Raw genomic sequence first — 12,846 nt, forward strand, 5'->3', positions numbered from 1 at the left:
ACACCCATAAACAATTATTATACTCTGGGGTCTTTTCAGACCCCAGAGTATAATAATCGGAGACTAAATCGGGAATAAAAACATTAAAAAAAACCCCCACTGTTGCTTCTTACCTGTTCCCCGGCTCCTGTGCTGTACTGTCCTCCTCTCGCGTCCTTCGTTAATGACGTCGGACGTCACATGACCCGGGAAGCATGCCGGGTTCATGTGACGTCAGAGACGTCAGACAGCAGTAGGACGGAGGCCTGGCAGGATCGCGGAGAGGTAAGTAACAGTTTTTTATGTTTATTACCTCTCCCGATCCACCGGTCATTATACTCGGGGGTCTGCAAAGACCCCCGAGTATAATGATAGCCTCTGTGGGGCCCGCGGTGTCACTTGCCGATCCTGGCAGATTCATGCCCCCCATCTCTGCCCCCAGATTCATGTCCTCTCCTTCTCTGTCCCCAGATTCATGTCCCCTCCATCTCTGTCCCCAGTTTCATGTCACCTCCATCTCTGCCCCCAGTTTCATGTCCCCCCTCCATCTCTGCCCCCAGTTTCATGTCCCCCCTCTATCTCTATACTGTCCTCATACACGTGACTGAGGTGTGTAATAGACATGTAGCTAAACCCCCTGTCTTCTTAAGAAAAAGGCTTGTGACGTGGTAAACCTCTTTATTGGAAGTTGATGGGAAGACAGGAAAGGTGAAACTATAGGAAGAAATAATGGCACTTAGAATACAATCTGTACAGTGCATATACAGTATATCAGATACATATACAGATACATATACAGATAATCTCAAGTATGGTATAACATGAGGTAGTAATACAGGCTATGAACAGAACTATGTAATGCATGAAACACACAGTAAAACAAGGCATAGTGACAGAAGTATAACTCTCTTACCGACTATGCTTGAAGCAGGCTTGAGATAGCAAACAACATGGCACAGGTGGAATGGAGTGACCTCCTCACTCAGAGAGATGATGTAAAATGGTGGCTGGAGAGGAAGGAAGTAGAAAAACCCGGGCACTACCCATAATGCATAGGGCTAGAACTGAGAAGAGTTTACAGTGAATGACCAGTAGATGGTGCTGTTACCACACAATACAAATTTTGCCTATGAGGGCAGAACAATCTCTGCCCCCAGTTTCATGTCCCCACATCTCTGCCCCCAGATTCATGTCCCCTCCATCTCTGCCCCCAGTTTCATGTCCCCACATCTCTGCCCCCAGATTCATGTCTCCACATCTCTGCCCCCAGATTCATGTCTCCACATCTCTGCCCCCAGATTCATGTCTCCACATCTCTGCCCCCAGATTCATGTCTCCACATCTCTGCCCCCAGATTCATGTCTCCACATCTCTGCCCCAGATTCATGTCCCCACATCTCTGCCCCCAGATTCATGTCTCCACATCTCTGCCCCCAGATTCATGTCCCCTCCTTCTCTGTCCCCAGATTCATGTCCCCATCTCTGTCCCCAGATTCATGTCCCCTCCATCTCTGCCCCCAGATTCATGTCTCCACATCTCTGCCCCCAGATTCATGTCCCCTCCATCTCTGCCCCCAGATTCATGTCCTCTCCATCTCTTCCCCCAGATTCATGTCCCCCATCTCTGCCCCCAGAGTCATGTCCCCACATCTCTGCCCCCAGTGTCATGCCGTCCTCTCCTTCATCTGCCCCCAGTTTCACGTTCCACCTCAGTGTAAACATTACACTTACCTTCTCCTCGTTCCCTTGCCGCTCTCTCCGCGCCTCTCTCTCTCACTGCCGCACAGTTGTAGATGCGATGTGACGTCATCACATCGCATCTACAAGCCAGTAGGTGGCGTTCAGCGGCGAAGCAAGGAGCTGAACTGTGACAGCTCCTTGCTTCAGCCGCGTATGTGTTCAACTCAGATCTGCGTCCTCTGGACGCAGATCTGAGTTGAAATCGGGACATGCCTCCCTCCAACCGGGACCGCGGGACATGTCACCGGAATCGTGAATGTCCCGCGGAAATCGGGACAGTTGGGAGGTATGGTATATATATGTATACAGCCAGGTCCTCAGGGCTCGTTCACATCTGCGTTCTGCTCTCTGTTCTGCAGGTTTCTGTTTCCTGCATAAAACAGAGCAGGAGACGGAAACCTGCAGGATTCTTTCTCACCCATTCATTTGAATGGGTGAGAGAGATGTCCGGCCGTGAGCGGCGGTGAGCGTTTTATGCTCTCCGCCGCGAAACCGTGTTTTTTAATCCGGACACAGAGTCGGACATGCAGTACTCTGTGTCCAGATTAAAAAATCCGGTTTCGCGGCGGAAAGCATAAAACGCTCACCACGTGACAGTATATATATGTATACAGCCAGGTCCCCACCAGTGACAGTATATATATGTATACAGCCAGGTCCCCACCAGTGATAGTATATATATGTACTACCAGGTCCTCACCAGTGACAGTATATTTATATATGTATACAGGCAGGTCCCCACCAGTGACAGTATATATATGTATACAGCCAGGTCCCCACCAGTGACAGTATATATATGTATACAGCCAGATCCTCACCAGTGACAGTATATATACAGGACAGACCAAAAGTTTGGCCACACCTTCTCATTCAAAGAGTTTTCTGTATTTCCATGACTATGACAATTGTAGATCACACTGAAGGCATCAAAACTCAGAAGTAACACGTGGGATTATAGACTTACCAAACAGTGTGACCTTTTGCTTTGATTCCTGCTTTGCACACTCTTGGCATTTTCTTGAGGTAGTCACCAGTAATGGTCTTCCAACAGTCTTGAAGGAGTTCCCAGAGATGCTTAGCACTTGTTGGTCCTTTTGCCTTCACTCTGCGGTCCAGCTCACCCCCAAACCATCTGGATCGGGTTCAGGTCTGGTGACTGTGGAGGCCGGGTCATCTGGTGTAGCCCCCCATCACTCTCCTTCTTGGTCACAGCCTGGAGGTGTTTGGGGTCATTGTCCTGTTGAAAAATAAATGATGGTCCAACTAAACGCAAAGCGGATGGAACAGCATGCCGCTGCAAGATGCTGTGGTAGCCATGCTGGTTCAGTATAAATCCCCAAGTGTCACCAGCTTGGCCCCCCCACGCCATCACACCTCCTCCTCCACGGTGGGAACCAGGCATGTAGAGTCCACCCCTTCACCTTTTCTGCATCGCACAAAGACTCGGTGGTTGGAACCAAAGATCTCAGATTTGGACTCATCAGACCTTGGCACAGATTCCCACTGGTCTAACGTCCATTCCTTGTGGTCTCTTCTGCTTGTGGCCGGTCCTTAGCAGTGGTTTATTATTTTTTTGTAATGTAGATTTTGAGCTGACAATGTACATGTTTTTTTTCTATTTCTATCAGTATGTCTTTGTAGAATGGGAGGGAATCCACGCAATCATGGGGAGAACATACAAAGTCCTTGCAGATGTTGTTCCTGGCAGGATTCAAACCCAGGACTCCAGCGCTTCAAGGATACAGTGCTAACCACTGAGCTACCGTGTTGCCCCCTACCTGCCATTAAATTATTGCCCCCTCCAACTACCCCCACTGTTAATGTCCCCCTCCAGCTGCTCCAGTTTCATGTCCCATCTAGTTTCCCCCAGGTTAAACTAGGGCACCAGGAGAGGGACCTAATACTGTGGGACAGTTGGAACAGGCATGTCAAACTCAGGGTACCCCGAGGGCCACATGAGTAACAAGAGGTTGTTGCGAGGGCCGCACACAGCAGCTAATGGCTAGGGCCTAGGGGACTGATCACTAATACCATGCATCGCAAAAATCCAGCATTTCTATTGCAGGCTACATAGAGTAGCCTACAATAGAAAGTATAGAACGACAGGCTGGAGCCTCACAAAGCTCCCGGCTGCCATATAAATGCACGCAGGCCCTGAATCTTGCTCCGGGTTCCTGCGATTGCCGGTAAAATGGCACCTCAGTTAAAGCTGGCAGACACCATTATTGTGTTGCAGTGCTGGGGAAGGGTTGGAGTGCTGGGGGAGGGGAGCTTCTGGATGTCTGGCCCTTCCTTGGGCCTGAGGACTGTTTTTTCCCACCCACTTGCAATTCTTGCATTGACAAGCAGGGTGCAGTGAAAGCAAACGGATCCCATAGAATATAATGGGGTCCGTGTGTTTTCCGCGTGGTGTCCACACGGGTCATGCGGATAGGAAAGTGAATTGTGAAGTGCTTTTGTATCCACATGTTCTGTGTGGAGATCGAGCAGAAAGCACATGGACCCCATTATAGTCTATGGAGTCCGTGTGCTCTCATAAGCTCTCCGCTTGTCAATGCGTTCAGTATTCCATTCGGGGGTTCCCCATGCAGACTCCCCTAATGGATTACCAAACGCAGATGTGAACCAGCCCTGACTGTGACTGTGTCAGAAGGTCCTTGCTGAGTATAGCATTTAGTGATAGACCAGGCAGGAGAGCGGAGCAGTCGCACACGTCACATGGTCATACTGTGTCACATGTCCCTCCATGTCACCAGCTCAGTGCTCAGAGGAGGAGTGTCAGGGAGCAGGTGGAGCCAGGTCAGTGGGGGCGTGGCTTCAAAAATAGACAGAAGTAGAAATGAAGAAAAGAAAATGAAAAAAAATTCCAAAAATTTTAAAATTTAATATCAGCCCCTTGTCCCTGGAACACATATAAAAGTTACACACATAACATTAGTCGTCCCTGTGTCTGATAATACCGGTGTACAAACTTATACAGATATTCCTCCCAGACAGTGAATACATTTGTTTGCTCTTTTGTCTCCAATAGAAATTTGTATAAAAAGTGATGAAAGTAATAGACATTCCCCTGCGCCAAACAGCAGCACAACGTATGGGGTATTCCTGCCCCCTGTGAGCCGGGGCCTCTTTCAGCTTTCCCTCTGTGGTCACTCCTATCTATTGCTATGGGCGCTCTGTAAACTTCACAACATGGAAGTCGATTCACCGCCATTATGGTAAGATCCAACCAAATTTTTATGTCTTGTGGTTTTTCAATGTGCATTTAATTCCTAAGCGGGGACTATATGCTGTGAACCTAAAAGAAGGGTTCATATACCTGTGTACTATCATTACTTATTAGGTGCATGTTTGCTTTTTGCTCACATGATGGTGTATGCTCTAAGGCATTTTTATGTATATCTGCACTGCTGTCAGTATGGGGCCCTCCATTATGTTGTCATCTCCTGGGTAAAGGAGTGCATGCAGATTTCTGGTAAGATTCCCTCTCCCAGTATTCATAGAGGTCTTACTTAGAAATAGAAGCCCTAGTGGCTCAGTCTGTAGGTTTACAGCCTTGTATGCCTGATTCCACAGTATCCTGGGTTCAATCCCAGTTGCACTTTTGCATTTGTGATATGATAAAAAAAAAAAAAAAAAAGTTAATAAGATACTTGTGGTTCTCATGGTCCATCCACATGGAAAAAGTCTAAACTTCATCCCGGACTCTGCCTGCTTGAAAATCTCCCTCCTCTAGGTGGGAAGAGATCATATCAGCAGTGCATTATCTATAGGTGACACAGCGGGTTTCCATCCTAACTGCCAAAGGTTACTGGGTCTTATGTCAGAATCTGCAGTTGCAGTTAGAGATGAGCGAGTAGTACTTGATCGAGTAGGTATTCTATCGAATACTACGGTATTCGAAATATTCATACTCGATCGAGTACCACTCACTGTTCGAATGTAAAAGTTCGATGCAGAACCAGCATTGATTGGCCGAATGCTATACAGTCGGCCAATCAACGCTGGTTCTTCTCCTACCTTTAGAAGTCTTCTCCGTGCAGCGTCCCCGCGGCGTCTTCCGGCTCTTCATTCACTCTGCCAGGCATCGGGCCTGGGCAGAGGCGACTGCGCATGTCCGCTTGTAGTGCGAGAAGAAGAGAGAAGACTGCATGGAGGATTCAGCCCGAGCCTCACTCGTGGACTTGGTAAGTATAATTTGATTGAACGTTGCCTACCCCTGAAACGAGCATTTTCCCCCCATAGACTATAATAGGGTTCGATATTTGATTCGAGTAGTCCAATATTGAGGGGCTACTCAAAACGAATATTGAACCTCGAACATTTTACTGTTTGCTCATCTCTAGTTGCAGTCCCTTGGGCCATATAGCACATGTGACCTACAGAAGGTAAGTCTGAGGCCTGGAATCACAACCCGCGGGGACTGGAGGGTTCTTCAGAGGGCAGATAGTCTGGACCCTGTGGACCACAGATACAGCCCTCTCTGGTAGAGAGCGCATCTACAGGAGATTCCCATAAGGGCAATGAGGAATTGTGCAGCGAAGGCTATGGCATTATCTACGGCTGCAAGATGCCCGCTGTGGCTAAAGCCCTGGAGGGCAGATAATATGTCTAAATACAACTTATGCGCACTTCCATTTGAACCGGGCAGGCTCTTTGGGAAGGAACTGGATACCATCATGGAGCAGATTGCAAAGGCGGGAAGGCTGGTCCTTCATATAGAGGGAGAAGATTCTCCAGATCATGTGGATCCAGAGGCTCCGTTCAGAGGAGCCCTGGAAATCAAGGCACAAGGGCGAATCAACGCACCCGGGAGCCCGAGAAGTAGAAAACGACCTTCTGACGCCCACTCTCCCCTCCCCCCCGTGTCCGACCTGCCTTTGCCTGTGGGAGATCGGCTCTCCCACTTCGCGGCAGAGTGGAGCCGTCACATTCAGGACCCATGGGTCCTCCAGCTCGTGTAGTCGGGCTACAAAATAAAGTTCACTTCACCCACCCGACAAGTTTGTGAAAACCTACGTCTTATTTGGTCACAAGCAGGTTCTTCTAGAGAACACCGTTCAGGAATACCTGGACAAAGGCGCTCTAGAACCGGTGCCTTGGGCAGAGCAATCAACCGGTGTATACTCTCCAGTGTTTCTAGTACCCAAAACATTGGGAGACTGGAGAATGGTGGTCGATTTAAGATCTCTCAACCACTATGTCCTCAAGACCCGTTTCTGGATGGAAACTATCAGGTCAGTCATACCTTTTCTGCACCGAGGAGACAGGTTTGTCACCCTAGATTTAAGGGACGCGTATCTACATGCCCTGATTTTTCCGCCACACAGAAGGTTCTTGCGGATCAGGGTTGTGCTGAACGGTACTCTGTGTCATCTGCAGTTTACAGCTCTTCCGTTCGGAATATCCTCTGCCCCCACACCTTTACAAAGGTCGTGGCCCCGGTCGTTGCAGCTCTTCGGCTCCAAGGTATATTCATCGTACCGTACCTAGACGATTGGCTGTTAAAGGCCCACTCAACAGAGGTTCTCGCGGCCCACCTAAGGACCACCATCACCTTCCTAGAAGAGTTAGGCGGGCTGATCAATGGTCAAAACTCAGCAGTCGTCCCCACCACCAGAATCCAGTTCTTAGGATTCATTGTGGACTCTCAGAGGATGGAGATATCTCTTCCTCACAATCGGAAGGAGAAGATTTGTCGGGCGGTGCAACATCTGGCGGTTACGCGGGAGGTTCAGGTAAGAACGCAATGAAGGTCCTAGGTTTGATGTCAGCAGCTGCGGATGCAGTTCCATGGGCACTATGGCATGTGCGACCACTACAGAGCAAGATCCTCAAGGTATGGAACCGCAGCCCCTCAGGACTGATGAAGTCTATCCAGTTGTCCATCAGTAACCGTCAATCACTGCAATGGTGGTACCAACCAAAGGACGGGAGGTGCACGGTCCGGCCCGACTGGACCCTATTGACCATGGATGCTTCCCTCCACGGATGGGGGGCACATCTGGGGGAGACCTTGGTACCAGTCATCCAATTGGCGCGAGCTGTGCGCAATTCACCGGGCCCTGCTGCACTTCTCTCATCTCCTGCGCGGCAAGGCAGTGAAGATCAGGACGGACAACACTACAGCGGTCCTTTATATAAACAAACAGGGAGTTACGAGGTCACCTCCTCTTCGCAGGTTGACGGATCAGATCTTCACGTGGGCAGAAGTGAATTTAAGTCACCTCAGAGCGATGCACATAAAGGGACACTTGAACATACTGGAAGACCAGCTCAGCAGAGGCCTCACAGTTTCTGGCGAATGGTCCCTCAACCAGGATGTCTTCCTGCGGCTGACACAGATGTGGGGTCTCCCCGAGGTTGATCTGATGGCCACCCAGTACAATGCCAAGGTGGAGAAGTTTTGCTCCCTTTATCAGGAGGACAATCCCCTGGCAGTAGATGCCCTCTCAATACCTTGGAGGATCAGGCTGGCGTAAATCTTCCCTCCGGTTCCTATGGTAGTGAAGGTATTGGTGAAGATCAGACAGGATCAGGTATCGGTGATTGCCATCATACCGTTCTGGCCAAAGAGGGCATGGTTTACCCACCTCATGCAGATGAGTCGAGGGAACTACTGGAGGCTTCCGATTCTCCACATTCTGGTAACCCAAAGCAACCGGCTCTGCCAGGCCCTGGAAAGGTTCAACCTGACAGCTTGGAGGTTGACCGCACCCTATACATGGAGGATTATCCCAGGGCGTTCTGTCAACAGGCCTGTTCAAGAGCAGAGTCCATGAACAGGAGCTACCTAAGGATTGGTAGGATCTATCACCAATGGTGTTTGGTGAACCACCATACAGGTACATCTACGGATTCAGTTCTGGAGTTCTTACAAAGTGGCCTGGAGAGGGGCCTAACTCCTGCAACACTAAAGGTGCATGTGGCTGCTCTCTCTGCCATATTAGGGATCAGATTGTCTCAGAATCTGCTGATTGGCCAATTTTTGAGGGGGGCCTCGAGGCTTTGGCCTTCCATCCAAGCCCCAGTTCTGCAATGGGACTTGGCTACAGTACTTCAAGGGCTGTGTGTAGCCCCATTCGAACCACTGGAGGAGGTGGACCTAAGGTTTGTATGTTATAAAGTGGCCTTTCTATTGGCAGTGACCTCAGCAAAGAGGACTGGAGAACTGCAGGCCTTGGCAGCCTTGGAGCCTTACTTGCAATTTTTCTCTCATAGAGTAAAATTGAGATATCTTCCTGGCTTTGTAGCTAAGGTCCCGTCGGGCCGTAATATTAATCATGTGATCTCCTTGCCTACTTTTTTCCCCTCCCCTTCCTCCCAGGAGAAGGAGAGGTTGCACACATTAGATCTGGTTAGGTGCCTAAGGGTCTACCTAGAACGAACTAGATCCTGGAGAAAAGCGGAGAATTTATTCATAAATTTTTCCGGTAGGTATAAGGGAGAAAAAGCATCTAAAGCCTCCATATCAAGGTGGATTAAGGAGGCCATCTACCATGCCTTTCATACACAGGGGTTATCCCCTCTGTATCTCTGTATCTCTCCACTGGGGCGGTCGCTGCTACTTGTGCGGAAAGGCGTTCGGTCTCGCTGGACCAAATATGTTCAGCCGTGACCTGGAACTCACAATTAACATTTATCAGACATTATAGGCTAGATTGGCGCTCCACGGAAGCAGTAGCTTTCGGGCGCTCTGTATTAACATCAGTATGCCTTCAGGTCCCTCCCTAGGGGGCGTTTACCTGCTACCTCCCCATACGTTGTGCTTCTGTTTGGCGCAGGGGAATGGAAGATTATGTAGATAATCTGTTTTTCCATAGTCCAAACAGCAGCACAAGGCTCCCTCCCTTTTCTCTCTGAGAAAAGATACTTTACTAGATACTTTTGTAGATACTTTAGGACTAACACAAGGGGGCGGAGGTCCTCTGTCCTTTTTATAGGGGGAAGGCTGATGTGATTAAAATTTCTACCTGTCCTAAATTGCTCACAGGGGGCAGGAATACCCCATACATTGTGCTGCTGTTTGGACTATGGGAAAACAGATTATCTACATAATCTTCCATTATCCAAGATGGTGGAACTACAAAGTACAACTCACCCCAAGAATTGTGATTTTTTTTTTCCAAAAAAAACAAAAACGTAAATACAAAGTCAATAAGAATATAGAATAAACTCAGTTTTTCTCCAATTCCACCCATTCAATATTTTTTTCCATCTTCCCAGTACATTGCATAGAATAGTAAATGGGAACATTACAAAGTACAATCTGTCCCTCTAACAGTAACCCCTCATATGGCTCTGTGAACAGAAAACTAATAAAGTTATGGGGTTTGGAAGGCGAAGAGTCAAAAATGGACAGGAAGGGGTTAAAGGGATTATGCAACAAGAGGTACTTATCCTACAGGTATATACATGTGATAATTCTGTTTTATTTTGCAGGCAGTGACTGGATGAGCGGCTCCATAGACACCCCCCGAATATAAAGGAGAAGATCATCACAGATTGGCACAAGAAGAGCTGAACGTAGACTGGGGGAAATCTTTTCTGGTTCTGAACCATGAACTCAGACATGAAACCTAATCCTTCCAAACATGAGGGAACTGACAGAGATGAAAAAACATTTTCATTTCCCAACTGTGGGAAACGTTTTAGCAAAAAATCAAATGTTGTGGATCATACGAGAACCCACACAGGAGAGAAGCCATTCTCATGCTCAGAATGTGGGAAATGTTTTATAAGAAAAAGTCACCTCCAAATTCATCAGAGAATTCACACAGGAGAGAAGCCATATTCATGTTCTGAATGTGAGAAGTGTTTTATAAGAAAAAGTCACCTCCAAATTCATCAGAGAATTCACACAGGAGAGAAGCCATATTCATGTTCTGAATGTGAGAAATGTTTTACTCAAAAATCACTCCTTGTGGGGCATCAAAGACGTCACACACAGGAGAAAACCTTTACATGTGTAGAATGTGGGAAATGTTTTAACCGAAAATCTAATCTTGCATATCATCTGAAAGTTCACACAGGAGAAAAGTCTTTTTCTTGCTCAGAATGTGGGAAAGGTTTTATCTACAAATCAAATCTTGTGACTCATCTAAGAGTTCACACAGGGGAGAAGCCATATTCATGCTCAGAATGTGGGAAATGTTTTCATAGAAAAAGTCACTTCCAAAACCATCAGAGAATTCACACAGGAGAGACGCTGTATCCATGTCCTGAATGTGGGAAATGTTTTCCAAATACAGGAAATCTCAAGAGACATCAGAGAATTCACACAGGAGAGAAGCCATATTCATGCTCAGAATGTGGGGAATGTTTTGCTCAAAAATCACATCTTGTGCTGCATCAAAGAGTTCACACACAGGAGAAGCCAATTTCGTGCTCAGAATGTGGGAAATGTTTTAGCAGACAAACTAGTCTTAAGATACATATGAGAACTCACACAGGAGAGAAGCCATATTCATGTTCTGAATGTGAGAAATGGTTTTGCTCTCAAAGTGGTCTTAAGATACATGAGAGAATTCACACAGGGGAGAAGCCATATTCATGCTCAGAATGTGGAAAATGTTTTAGCGACAAAACAAGCCTTGCAGGTCATGAGAAAATTCACACAGGAGAGAAGCCATATTCATGCTCAAAATGTGGGAAATGTTTTAGCCTACAAAGTAGTCTTAACAAACATGAAAGAATTCACACAGGAGAGAAGCCATATTCATGCTCAGAATGTGGCAAATGTTTTAGCCTACAAAGTAGTCTTAACAAACATGAAAGAATTCACACAGGAGAGAAGCCATATTCATGTTCTGAATGTGGGAAATGTTTTAGAGACAAATCGGGTCTTGCAGATCATGAGAGAACTCACACAGGAGAGAAGCCATTTTCTTGCTCAGAATGTGGGAAATGTTTTAATCTACAAAATAACCTTAAGAGACATGAGAGAAGTCACAAAAACAAGAACAATTCCCCAGTAAAGTGTAACCAGTAAGATGTCACTGCCGGTATTTCTGTACATAGGTATCATGAACTATGTGACCCTGATATAAAGTATATTTACCAGCCATTACTACACCCAGAGTCGCCTTCCAGGAATCTTCATCGTCTCTTCTTTACAGAACTGCTTTCCTTCAGATACACTCGATTATGGGACACCAAATATGTAGAAATGTTTTTGTTTTATGTTTTGCAACTTTTTCAGAATAAAGAAGCTTTGATAACAATTTGTTGCTGCTTTCTAAGAGCCAAAACTAAAACATAATTCTGTCACTGTATTCCTATGGGGCTTGTGTTTTGTAGGAGCAGATGTAGTTTTATAGGTAACATTATGGGGCACAGGGTGTTATGTCAGTCCAGGTAGCTGCAACGGGGCTAAGGGATAGCAGTTGGGAATCTCGCCCTGCACTAATCCCACTAGCTATCCCGGTCCCTGCCTCACGGGTGTGGGTCGGCTGTACTCAGGCTAAGCCTGACCCCGACAGCTCCTCTCTCACTGATTCCGTAGGCCTAGAGGGAAGTGGGAGAAGGAATGCCCTATAAGACCTCTAGGGACTGGAGACTAAAGGGGGTCACCCCTAACGAACAAGTGAAGCTGCTACTGACAGGGACTGACAAGGGTGTGCGCTGACTAACAATACAAGCAGCACACAGGAAAAATGTGGGAAAGGATTCCCCCAAACCAATATGGGAAGGAACCTTACACTAGGAAACAAACACAGGGAAACTGAGTAGAAATCAAAGGATAAGGCAATTCACTCACACAGTCAATTATACACAGAGGGAGGATTGGTGAACACAGAAGGGAAAACACACAAACCAACTCGTTCACCCAAACCTCCCAAAAATCAACCACGGAACTTCCTCTATCCCAGAACACCACCTACTCCTCCTGCTAAGGCCTAGCTCTGTAAAAGCGACACTCAGCACAGAACCATGGGAGGCATGGGTTTAAATACAGAGTAGAGACCACTCCTCCCAGGTGCAAATGGGAGGACAGACTAATCAACCAGGAGATAAAGCTGCCTACCATCAGTGCGCGCGTGCAAGTCAGAAGGTGTGCACCAATACTCACGACAGGACAACCCCGCAGCGCCAGGATGCCACCCCAGACACTGCGCAGCCAAAAAC

The 12,846-nt window shown here is 47.4% G+C and overlaps 1 protein-coding gene and 1 pseudogene across 1 annotated transcript in view; both read left to right on the forward strand.

Moving 5' to 3' along the window:
* LOC142196121 (uncharacterized) overlaps positions 1-11,844 on the forward strand; it is a 530,658-nt gene extending 518,814 nt beyond the window's left edge. The window contains 2 exon segments of the mRNA XM_075266346.1: positions 10,405-10,658; positions 10,827-11,844. Coding sequence (XP_075122447.1) covers positions 10,405-10,658; positions 10,827-11,710 — 1,138 coding nt within the window. The 3' untranslated portion in view covers positions 11,711-11,844.
* Positions 1-12,846, forward strand: part of LOC142196122 (uncharacterized) — a 783,446-nt pseudogene that overhangs the window by 61,235 nt on the left and 709,365 nt on the right.

The sequence above is a fragment of the Leptodactylus fuscus genome, chromosome 2, assembly GCF_031893055.1.
Source record: "Leptodactylus fuscus isolate aLepFus1 chromosome 2, aLepFus1.hap2, whole genome shotgun sequence".
Classification (NCBI taxonomy): Eukaryota; Metazoa; Chordata; class Amphibia; order Anura; family Leptodactylidae; genus Leptodactylus; species Leptodactylus fuscus.